At 40.2% G+C, this 11,885-nt stretch overlaps 1 protein-coding gene and 2 long non-coding RNA genes across 3 annotated transcripts; all 3 read left to right on the plus strand.

The window, feature by feature from the left end:
- Positions 1-1,227: 1,227 nt before the first annotated feature.
- Positions 1,228-1,944, plus strand: LOC140928532 (uncharacterized). The gene is made up of 3 exons (XR_012164654.1): positions 1,228-1,317; positions 1,396-1,463; positions 1,912-1,944. It is a non-coding gene; the product is annotated as an uncharacterized lncRNA (long non-coding RNA).
- Positions 1,945-3,496: 1,552 nt separating this feature from the next.
- Positions 3,497-4,594, plus strand: LOC140926958 (uncharacterized). The gene is made up of 4 exons (XR_012164509.1): positions 3,497-3,569; positions 3,654-3,721; positions 4,150-4,291; positions 4,456-4,594. It is a non-coding gene; the product is annotated as an uncharacterized lncRNA (long non-coding RNA).
- A 519-nt stretch (positions 4,595-5,113) lies between these two features.
- LOC140928530 (uncharacterized) lies at positions 5,114-11,129 on the plus strand. The gene is made up of 3 exons (XM_073378284.1): positions 5,114-5,177; positions 7,010-7,099; positions 7,358-11,129. The coding sequence occupies exon 3, from the start codon at positions 7,442-7,444 to the stop codon at positions 10,391-10,393; it is 2,952 nt and encodes a 983-aa protein (XP_073234385.1). The 5' UTR covers positions 5,114-5,177; positions 7,010-7,099; positions 7,358-7,441; the 3' UTR covers positions 10,394-11,129.
- The last annotated feature ends 756 nt before the right edge of the window (positions 11,130-11,885 follow it).

Below are 11,885 nucleotides of genomic sequence, written 5' to 3' on the forward strand. Positions count from 1 at the left end.
GGCAATGATGCATTTTATAAAGGTGATTTTGTCAAAGCTATAAACTTGTACACAGAGGGAATTGAAGTGAAATGCAAGGATGAGGATTTGAATGCCAAATTGCACAACAACAGGGCATCAGCTCACTATCACTTGGGTAAAGTATCATAGTCATATTTACGCATTGTCAGCATTGCACTAAATTCCGTATCCAACATTCTATTCTCTATTCTGCATCCCAGCCCTTCTTCGTTAAGACACCTCTGGAATCTCTATGTAACTGTCTCTATTGCCCCATTGATGAATGAGGATAAAGTCTTAGGTGGGCGAACTCTTTAAAGCTTAAGAAAGTAACAGAGGGGGAAGAGGGGTGGGTTCTCGATAGACCTCGATAACATCGTCTCAAAGCAGATAGTGCCTGGTCTCTTGATTTACGTGTTCATTTATTTAATAGTTCAAGTCTGAGTTTCTGAAAACCGTATGTTCGTTTTATGTGCCGTAATAGGTTCAATTCATGCATGCATCTTCCCGTTCCGCCTATGCATGCTGCGCTGCATTTGCAAGGAATCTTATAAAATATTCAATCTTGCTTCCTTGGGTTACTTAAAGATCCTTAGATCGCGCAGAATGTTTAGTGTCGTGTCGAATATGAAGACAGCCCGGGTGTAAGCATCGTTTAAATACAAAACAGGCACTGCCTCTCAATTAAGAGACCCCTGGATAAAGCATAAATTTTAAGAGCTGATTTTTTTCGAGCTTATAGGGCAATTCTTTCTAATCTACTTGAGGATTATTCTTTTTAATTAAAGAATAATAAGAAAAAATTCTTGAACGAGAGGTGATGGCGAACGCTGAGCCTGCTCAGTACCTTAGAAAGATGATTTGTCAACTAGTGACACAGGAAGCTCAGAGGGAAAAATCCGAGTACTCCCAAAAAACTCCCTGTGCCACTGATTGTAAAACCATCTTTCTCATGTGTTCAACAAGCTCCAAATTCACCATCACATCTGTATCATTGCGCATAAGTACATATCAACATTCTTGACCTAGCAGCATCCAGGTTATTTGTCATTTGTCACTTGAACCTTGTTCAGTAGTGGCCTTAGGTCGCACTAGTCTCTTGAAGCTTGAAACTTATAGTAGTAGTGGCCTTACCTCCAACTTGTCTCTTGTAGCTTAGTCATAGCTTCAAACTCCTATTGAGCGCCTGTATGTGTCACTGATTGAAAAGTCATCTTTCTCAAAAAAACTCTTTTTCAGAGAATTACCATGATTGTCTGAGTGACGTAAAAGCTGCGACAGCACTACAGCCGTCTTATCTCAAGGCGATTATCAGAGGTAAAAATGAACCCAGTAGAAAACCTGAATTTTTTTTCTCCATTTAATCATTTCAAATAAGTCGCCTTTTTTCCCTAGGGGCGCAGACCTGTTTAAAGTTGAAGCAGCTCGAAGAAGCCATCATCTGGTGTGATAAAGGAATAACCGTATCCTTTCTATGTTATCGTCCTCACAGACCTTCTTTTTCTCTTTTTTGAGATCTTAATGTGCACGTACGAAAATAAAAACCGCAGGGAATTTATTCAGCCGCAACGCACTGGATAAATTACTCAAAAAGAAGGAAGGAAAAATCGTGCATGTGCGGACAGACTATCTTTTCTTAGAAGAACAAATACAAATCCCTGACCGCACAGATTATTACCTCCTTTAGTAAATTAAGCTTGAATCGATAAAATCGGTTTAAATATTAAGTGAATTTTTGGTGTCGAGTTCTGACGTCTCACACAAAGAGTAGCGTAGAAAACTGATTATCGAACCATCTGAAAATGCAGCTCAACTGATGCTGCTGCTACTCAAACGTGTCATTCCTGCCACTGCCGTCAGCCTAGTTTAAGGTAAGAGCAGATTATTTTCTATCCTCTTAACTCTTGTAAGATTGACAAGGACAATAAGGATCTGTTGGAGATAAGGACTTGTTCTGTCATAGAAAGCGAAAAGATTTTAACCCAGGAAGGCGATAAAGCAGCAAAAGAGGAGAGCGATTCACGAACAAACCAAACATCTCTTGATTGTACAAGTAAGTGTTAAAACTCCAAACACAAAGCGTACCTATAACGAGCGTCTTTATTTCAAGTGGTTCTACAATATATCAGCCGCATCAGATGTTATGTTTTGTTCTCTGGCCTTGACTCATTAAAATACTGTCAGAACTCAAAACTCTGTTTGTATTTTTATTTCAGCTTTAGCAGAAACTCACAAAAATGCCGGCAATGAGGCATTTAGTAAACATGATTTTGTCAGGGCTATTAACTTTTACACAGAGGGAATTGAAGTAAAATGCAAGGATGAGGATCTGAATGCCAAATTATACAACAACAGGGCATCAGCCCATTATCACTTGGGTAAAGTATCATTCATATTACATTTACTCAACGCATTGTCAACACTGCGTGTTGTTCCGTATCCAACATTCTATTGTCTATTCTGCATCTTTGCCCTTTTACGTAAAGACACTCCTAGAATCTCAATTCAACTGTCTCTATTGACCCTATTGATGTTATCAGGGTGAAGTTTTATGTCCTATTATCATCTCTTGGTTATGCGGACGACCTTGTTAAAGCCTAAGGGAGAAACAGTGGGGGAAGGGGGATGGAGTCTCTATAGAGAATTTCAACCTCATCTCAAAGAGCATAGTGCCTGGTCTCATTTCCGTGTTCATTACTAGCTCACGTCTGGAGTACCTGAAAACCGTATGTCCGTTTTATGTGCCGTAATAGGTTCAATTTATGCACGCATCTTCCAGTTCCGTCAATTTATACTTCGCTGCGTTCGCAATAAGGAATCTTATAAAATACTCAATCTTGCTTCCTTGGGTTACTTAAGGATCCTTAGATCGCACAAAGTGTTGTCGTTTCCAGTATGAATACAGCCCAGTTGTACCCATCGTTTAATTACAAAATAGGTACTGCCCCTCAATTAAGTGACCAGTGGATAAAATATGAATTTTAAGCGCTCACTTTTTCGAGTTAATAGGGTGCAATTCTTTCTGATCTACTCTACTTGAGGATTATTCTTTTTAATTTAACTAAGGGATAAAAATTCTTGATAGAGATGTGCCAGTGAATTGTGAGCGTTGTAAATATATTAGAAAGATGATTTTTAAATTAGTGTAACAGGCGGCTCGGAAGGAAGAATCCGAGTACATGTACTCCCAGTACCTCCTGTGCCACGGATCGTAAAACCATCTTTTTTATATATTCAACAGACTTCAAATTCCCCATCACATCTCTATCATTGCGCATAAGCACATATCAATATTCTAGTCCTAGCAGTATGTGCCAGCGTAATTTGTCACTTGAACCTTCCCTTGGCTCCCACTAGTCCCCTGTAGCTTAATTAGTGGTTGAGCATCCGGACTATACTAGCAGCCTGAAGGTCGTAGCTTCGACTCCTATTTGGCCGCCTGTATGTGTCACTGATTAAAAAGTCATCTTTCTCAAAAAACTCTTTTTCAGAGAATTACCATGATTGTCTGAGTGACGTAGAAGCTGCGACAGCACTACAGCCATCTTATCTCAAGGCGATTATCAGAGGTGAAAAGGAATCTCAGTAGAACACCTAAATCTTAAAATTTTCTCCATTAAATCATTTCAAATGAGTCGACTTTTTTTCACTAGGGGCGAACACCTGTTTAAAGTTGAAGAAGTTTGAAGAAGCCATCATCTGGTGCGACAAAGGATTAGACGTATCCTTTCTTTATCCTGTTCAGAGACATTCTATTTTCTCTTTTGACATCTTGTGCGCTCACGAAAATAGAAACTGTGGGGGATTTATTAAGCCGTATCGCACTGGATAAATTACTCAAACCAAAAGAAAGGAAAAAAATTGTGTGAACAGGCTATCTTTTCTTAGAGGAGTAAATATAATCGCTGACCGGACAAATTGTTACGTCGCAATCCTTTATTTTACTAGGTCAATATCTCTTAATACAGTCGGTTTAAATATTAAGTGACTTGTTGGTGACGCGTCCTGACGTCTCACACAAAGAGTAGCCATTTATATACACGTACAAAACGGATTACCGATGAACCATTTCTCCAATTTCTGCTGCTGCTACTACCACCGCCGCCAGCCAAGATTATTATTATTTTCTACCCCCTTAACTCTTGTAAGATTGACAAGAACAACCAGGATCTGTTGGAGATAAAGACTTGTTCTTTCATAGAATGCGAACACATTTTAACACAGGAAGGTGATAAACCAGCAAAAGAGGAGAGCAATCCACCAACAAACCCAAGACCTCTTGATCGCACGTGTAAGTAAAATCTAAACAGAAAGCGCACTTGTAATCATGGCCACGGTCTTTACGTCAAGTGAATGTACAATTTGCCAGGCATCAAATGTTATGTTTTGATCTCTGGCTTTCACTCATTCATACTGGCAGAACTCAAAACCACTCTGTTTGTATTTTTATTTCAGCCATAGCAGAAACTCACAAAAATGCCGGCAATGATGCATTTCTTAAAGGTGATCTTGTCAAGGCTATTAACTCGTACACAGAGGGAATTGAAGTAAAATGCAAGGATGAGGATCTGAATGCCAAATTATACAACAACAGGGCATCAGCGTATTATCACTTGGGTAAAGTATCATTCATATTATATTAACTCAACGCATTGTCAACACTGCATGTTGTTCCGTATCCAACATTCTATTGTCTATTCTGCATCTTTCCCCTTTTCCAGTTCCGCCAATTTTTACTTCGCTGCATTCGCAAGGAATCTTATAAAATACTCACAATCTTGCTTTCATGGGTCACTAAACTTTTCTTACATCACATTAAGTGTTTCGTCGTATCGGATTTGATAACAACTCGAGCGTACGCAAGGTTTACGTGGAGTCTATAAAGTAGACGCTGCCCCCTCAGTTTGTGCGGATTATTCTTTTTAATGTGGGTGTAATAAAACTCTTTTTCAGGAAATTATCCAGATTGTCTAAGTGACGTAAAAGCTGCGACAGCACTACAGCCTTCTTACCTCAAGGCGATTATCAGAGGTGAAAATGAATCTCAGTTGAAAACTTGAATTTTTCCTGAAACAATTATTTTAAACGAGTCTACTTTTTTTTCATTAGGAGCAAACACCTGTTTAAAGTTGAAGCAGTTTGAAGAAGCCATCATCTGGTGTGATAAAGGACTTGCCGTATCCTTTCTTTAGCCTCTTCACAGACCTTCTATTTTCTCTTTTCAGATCTTCTAGTGTGTGTACAAAAAATAACCCCCGCGTGGGATTTATTAATTCGTAATGCACTGGACAAATAACTAGTTCGCTAACGTACGTGTGGACAGGCTATCCTTTCTTAGAAGAGTAAATACAAAAACCCTGACCGCGTTATTAATTCTTCAGTTTTACTACGTCAACGTTTTTTTTCATTATTTCTCATCTTCGTTATCAGTATCCTTTCTTGGATCTGCTGTCAAAGTCTTTAACGGTTCTTATTTTTTTCCAGGAGGCCCTATGTGGGCCTCTCTGATAACATGATCTAAGTCTTGATAACTGAAGACGGATAACTTCTGCCCGAGGTGTTTATAACTCAGATAACTCAAGACTAAGTAAGAAAATCAGTCTTACGGGCAAATTCGTTCCGGAAAAAATTCAGAGTTTGCAGTTTCAGCAAAAAATTAGCCTGGGACCAGGCTCCGAAGTGGGGGGAAAGGCAAAACACGAAGTGAAATGGGAAAAATATATATCGGCTGGAGAAGTGCGTCGATGGGTGGGCCGGGGGGGGGGGACGGGCGGTGCCACAGCCACCCTTTCCCTTCCCAGACTACCGCTGGGCTCGCTTCGCTCGCCGATTTTTTTCTCCTCTTTCCCCAATGCGGAGCCTGGTCCCAGGTTACAAGAGATGGAAAAGCATAACAATAAAGAAACCGAGAAAAAAATGTCGTATAAATAGTGTATAGAAGCAATATTGCATTGTTTGCATACGGCTATATGATCGCCCGTTTTGCATTTATTTAGTAGCATGCTCGTTTCTCACTTCGACTCAGATGTTTTGTTTGAATGATGAAACTTAGCTGGTGCTCATAATTAGGGCCCGTTTAAAGGATAATGTTGCACAAAATCCCACTTCTCACAAATTCACGAACAACAAAAATACTTGAAATGAAGACGCCTCAACGATTCCTCCCGGCTGGCGAATCCGGCGCTCTCGGAACCATTCAGATTTCAAGGATTTGGGAATTTTTCTCGCTTTGACAAATAGCCATGTGGGGCTTGTTTTTTCACGTATATTCACTCAGTGTTTTTAAGGGGTGATTCTTGTTACAAACCTTGTTTCTCGTCTATTTCAAAATATTTTCTTCTAAATCTGACCAAGATTGCATCCCATCAAAAAGTGGCTCCATAATTAAAAGGTTGGCATTTTTGGATGATTTCTTGACCGTTTTCAACGAATAAAAGTGGGGGATGTAAAATTGGAAAATACTGGTTGTAACATATCAAGCATGACATGCAGTGTTTCATCACCAGATGAAACGCCGAGAAGAGAGTTAAAATACGACGCGCAGCAGAGTATTTTTGACGAACTTCCAGGTGTTTCATCTGATGATGAAACACTGTGTCGAATGCCTGATATTGCTTCTCAAACAAAATGGTTTTAGAAAGAGAAATCAAGGATGCAAAAATGAGCAGCTTTTCATCTTATTTACAAAACACTCGTTAAACATCAATTTCCTTTGTATTTTCGTTATGAATTATTAATGAGTTTGAGAAGTGAGGATGAAAATATGAAGGAAATAATGAGCAGGCAAATACAAGATGGTCCACCATCACCACAAGGTTCCCCTGAGCTCATTAGTGGATCAACTGGTTTACGTTTATACCGTTTTCTACTCGTAATTCTTTCATTCCTAAATCAACCCCATTCCCACCAAAGAAAAGAAACAGCTGGAATCCATCCATATCCATATCGTTTACCAAGACCATTGTAGGATACTTTCTAAAACCTGTTTATCGAACTTGACAGTCGTAAGATTGACAATGTTAACAAGGAGCTCTTTGAAAAAAGGAGGATAAGCCAAAGGGATACTCCAAAGTCAGAAGCTAACATTGTGAAAAAAACGGTTAGTGGTCGATGTTCTTATATTTTGGGCTTACGGGTAAATGTTCGGCCAAAAGAATTCGTTAAAAGGAAATAAATACGTTTTGAAGTAAGTATACACATGGTTCTGATAAGAAAGACATTCACATGAGACTTACCTCAAACCTACCCCGTTTGCATGGTTGGGCACACAATTTTTAGAGACGTACGTAAAAACCGGCAAACTTATACAATCAAATGTCTGAATGATATCTGAACAAAGAGCAATTCAATTTTACAGGTGTTTACTCCATATCAATCATCAACGAAATTGCCCAAAGAAAACCAACCCGTTGAAATTAAAGATGGTGAATTTGCACGCGTCATGAGCAATATTGATGATGTGCCAAATCTTTCTGGGAATGTCAACGACATCGTTAACTTTTACCGCCAAAAGCTCAGTAGTGCCAAGCATGCAGGAGATAAAGCTAGTGAAGGAGCTGTGTGTAGTACTCTTGGTTTGTTTTTTCTGAGTCATGGCGATTACAAGAAAGCCATAGAATATAACGACCTTGCTCTTGATATTTTCAAAGAATTGGGCGACAAGAGACAGGAAGGATATGTGTATCATCGTCGTGGTGATGTTTTCCAAAAGCTCGGTGAATTCGAAAAAGCCATGGAGTACAAAAACCGTGCACTCAGTATAGCAATAGATCTGGGAGAAAAACCTTTGGAAGGTTACGCTTGCTACGGTCTTGGCAATGCTTTTCGAGGTTTGTGTAGTTATGATAAAGCAATAGGCTTCTACAAGCGTTGTCTTAGTGTCGCCAAAGGTCTGTCTGACAAGACAATCAGATGGTCATTAGAAAGTATTGCCTATAGCAATCTCGGACATGCTTTTGACTTCCTTGGTGACTACAAACGAGCTGAAACTTACCACAGGCTTCACCTTAGCAATGCCAAAGAGAGGAGAGACAAGTCTAGAGAGGCAGAAGCGTACAGAGGTCTTGGCAACGTTTTTCAGGGCCTTGGGAATTTCAAAAAAGCCCAAGAGTATTACAGCTTAAGCCTTAGCATTGCCAAAGATGTACGAGACAAAGAAGCAGTGGGACACTCATATGCTGGTCTAGCATACGCTTCCCGCAGCCTTGGAGATACCAAAAATGCACTAAAATACTCTAATCTGAGACTTACCTGCGTCAAAGAATTAGGAAACAAATATAGGGAAGGAGATGCGTATTGCGACCTTGGACATATTTATAAAAGTCTTGGAGACTTCAAGAAGTCCATAGAATACTTCGAACGCTACCTTGAAATTGCCAAAGATTTTGGAGACTTGGAAGGAGAAGGGGCTGCGTATGGTGGCCTTGGCATTGCTTTTGACAGCCTCGGAGATTTCGAAAAGGCAGTTTACTATCACAAAAAACATCTTGATATCGCTAAAAATATTGGAGATAAGGAAGGGGAGGCGTTTGCGCATGGCAATCTCGGCAACGCTTATCTCAGTCTTAGTGATTTGAAGAACGCCCTCTACTACTACTTACGCCGCCTCAGTATTGCAAAAGACCTGGGAGATAAGGCAGGGGAGGGACGTGCGTATGGCCATCTCGGCCGCACTTATCAACATATTGGCGATTACGACAAAGCCATGGAATATAACGACCGGTGTCTCCGTATTGCCCAAGAACTTGGAAACAAGGCTGCTGAAGGATTTGCCTGTAGCAATTTAGGCATAGTTTCCCAAAGTATCGGTGACTATATGAAAGCCATAGATTGGCACAAACAGCAGCTTAGAATTGGTAAAGAAACAGGAGACAAAGAAATGCTAGGCATAGCCTACTATAATATTGGACATTGCTTTGAGATGCTGAAAAGTTTACCTGAAGCACTCGAAAATTACCAAACAGGCATTAAAGTGTTGAATGAAATGAGAAGTCTCCTCCAGTCTGAAGATCAGTGGAAGATTGGATTTCGGAACGAATGTAACGAAGCTTACACAGGCTTTTGGAGAGTTTTGTTAAAGCAGGAGAAGCTTACTGAAGCTCTAGTTGCTGCCGAAGAAGGACGTGCTCAGTCACTAGCAGATCTGATTAAATCTCAATATGGTTTAAAAGAATGCAAATATAGCGGAAAATTTCTAGGAAAAGAGAACGGCATGTTAAACAGCACTTCATCAAGCACAATATTCCTGGCTGTTAACGTGTTTGAAAACCAAGTAGATATCTGGTTACTTTCCAAGGAGAAACCTGTTCTTCACCGGAAGAGAAAACTTGACCATCACCGTGCAGAGAACGCAAATGAAACACTACGGTCTTTGATTCAGTTTTCCTACGAAAATATGGGTGTTCGTGCTAAAGTTAATTGTGAGAATCGATCTTTGGATGCAGTACGTAAACACTGCTTGGTTGTGGAACAGTCATTCAAAACGTGCTCACAACCCATTAACCAAGAAGGAAATCTTCCGTTAGCCACGCTGTACAGTTATGTGATCGCACCAATATTAGATCTGATTGATGGCGATGAAATAATCATTGTCCCAGATGGTCCATTATGGTTAGCTCCGTTTGCTGCATTACTGAATTCTTCTTCCAAATACTTGTGTGAATCATTCAAAGTCAGAATAATTCCCTCTCTGACAAGTTTGAAAATTCTTGCTCATTGTCCAGAATATCACTCCAGTAGTGGAGCTCTAATTGTCGGAGATCCAGACGTGAGTGAAGTTACCAACAGCCATGGAGACCAGCTCGAACAGCTTCCTTTTGCCAGACAAGAAGCACAGATGATTGGGCAGATTCTTAATACGGTACCTCTCACTGGAAAATTGGCAACCAAATGTGAAGTTCTAAAACAGATTAGTTCGGTTGCCGTAGTACACATTGCTGCACATGGACGCATGGAAACAGGAGAGATAGCGTTGAGCCCGAATCCTGAAAGCCGGAAATCGCAGACCCCTGCAGAAGAGGATTACATGTTGACAATGAAAGATGTGATGAGTGTGAAGCTGCGAGCCAAGCTAGTTGTCCTTAGTTGCTGTCACAGTGGTCGAGGAGACATCAAAGCTGAAGGCGTGGTCGGTATTGCACGTGCCTTTATTGGTGCTGGTGCTCGTTCTGTTCTGGTGTCGCTTTGGGCCATCGATGACGAGGCCACGTTGGAGTTCATGAAAAGCTTCTACCATAACCTTGTTAAAGGGCGAAGTGCGAGCGAGTCTCTTAACCACGCAATGAAATGTCTAAGAGAATCCGAGACGTTCAGCGATGTAAAATACTGGGCGCCTTTTACGCTTATAGGCGATGACGTCACTCTCGACAAACAAGAAGAAATCAGGGTCTCGTAAATAAATTAAGAAACTATGTCCCCAAAAGGCAGAGAGATGGTATGAAACAAAGTCTTGTCGATCTTTCTACAACTTCATCTGACTGTGAGCAAAGTAAATGAGACTTAGATATCGCCTGCCTGAAGTTACCCAAATAATGCCCGTTTGAGTAAAAGAAGCGGTATCTTAATTCTCTTCCGCGAAGAAACAACTCACGGCTGCGTGGGAGACTAGCAGTCTAAGCAAGTGGACAATTTATTTCTATGATAAACTGTAGCAAGGTCAATCTCATGTATCATGTTCTGTTTCATTTTTCGGACAAATGAAGTGCCGTGGAACCTACAAAACAAAGAGCCAAGGGACTGGCAAAATTTGTTCGCTTTCACGCGGTTTCGTTTTGTTGAAGTTCTTTTCCATGCATATATTTTACTATTATTGGGTAAAGAAAATCATTCTTTATACCAAGGACTTCGTTATATAGAGGTTCATTATATCTATGTCCCACTATACAATTGTTCCCTAAAATTTGTAGAGAAAACTAATTACAAGGCTGAAATCTGTGAGTTTTTGTGCTACTATAGAAAGCAACGAGGCCTTAAATGTTAAAGGACCAATGTCGCGACTGATATATGGTGTTTTCTCAGCACGCTAGTTTCAGCTGTAGTTTTAAGCAGTATCTGATTGTTATCGTGCAGCAATACAAACAGATAAATAATTTAAAAATAAACGTTAAAATTCTTTGCAAAGGTACATCTAATTTGATCGGGTCTAATTCACTTCCTTCCTTTCAGCATTGCAAAGAAGTTTTAAAATAAGGTTCATAGTATACTTGGCAACGCAACATAAGATAAGAACTAACATATTTCGAGATTTGTGCGTGGAATGCAGCTGAACTTGAAAGGGTTTCTTATTTAATCCCTTAATTCACTCTTTAAGTCTTCAAAAGAAAAAGGAAAGAGATAAAAGCCCGTGCAATTTGTTGATGAAACAGTCAAATCTCTCAAGAAGGACCCCCCTTTAGTACCAGCAAGTGTCAGCCTTAGAGTGTTCTCTCTTCTCTCTCTTTAGCCCTTTCTTAGTTACCCCTGATACAGGGGTGCAAATTTCTTTTCGAAAAATCCTGCGAAATATATATAGTGCTGTGTCGTTGGCAGAGTAAAGCGCACAAAATCTGTTTTATCAGGTGAGGTACCACCATAAAGAGATTGAAAAGCTCAGGTTTTGAGCACTAACCAATTGTTAGTGCGAAAATGGCGAGCGGCAAATGCCTTGGGACTCTGAAACCAGGCACAAATCGGTTGAATGAAAGGATTTCATATTGATTCCATTCCCTGACTTGGAAGGTAACTGATTGTTCTAAATTTTTGCGGCTTTCCTTGTTACCTTCGTATAGCGAAAGACCACAGTGAATGAAACAACAACCCAAGAGGAAAACCGTTTCTTATCTTCGCACCCGTCAAAAAATATCTGAACTGGATTCGCCAATTCCAAGCAATGACCCACAGTGGAGAGA

The sequence above is a fragment of the Porites lutea genome, chromosome 2, assembly GCF_958299795.1.
Source record: "Porites lutea chromosome 2, jaPorLute2.1, whole genome shotgun sequence".
NCBI lineage: Eukaryota > Metazoa > Cnidaria > Anthozoa > Scleractinia > Poritidae > Porites > Porites lutea.

Excerpts from the sequence above, each read along its gene's own strand:
- LOC140928530 (XM_073378284.1), top strand. The coding sequence starts at position 7,442 with ATGAGCAATATTGATGATGTGCCAAATCTTTCTGGGAATGTCAACGAC.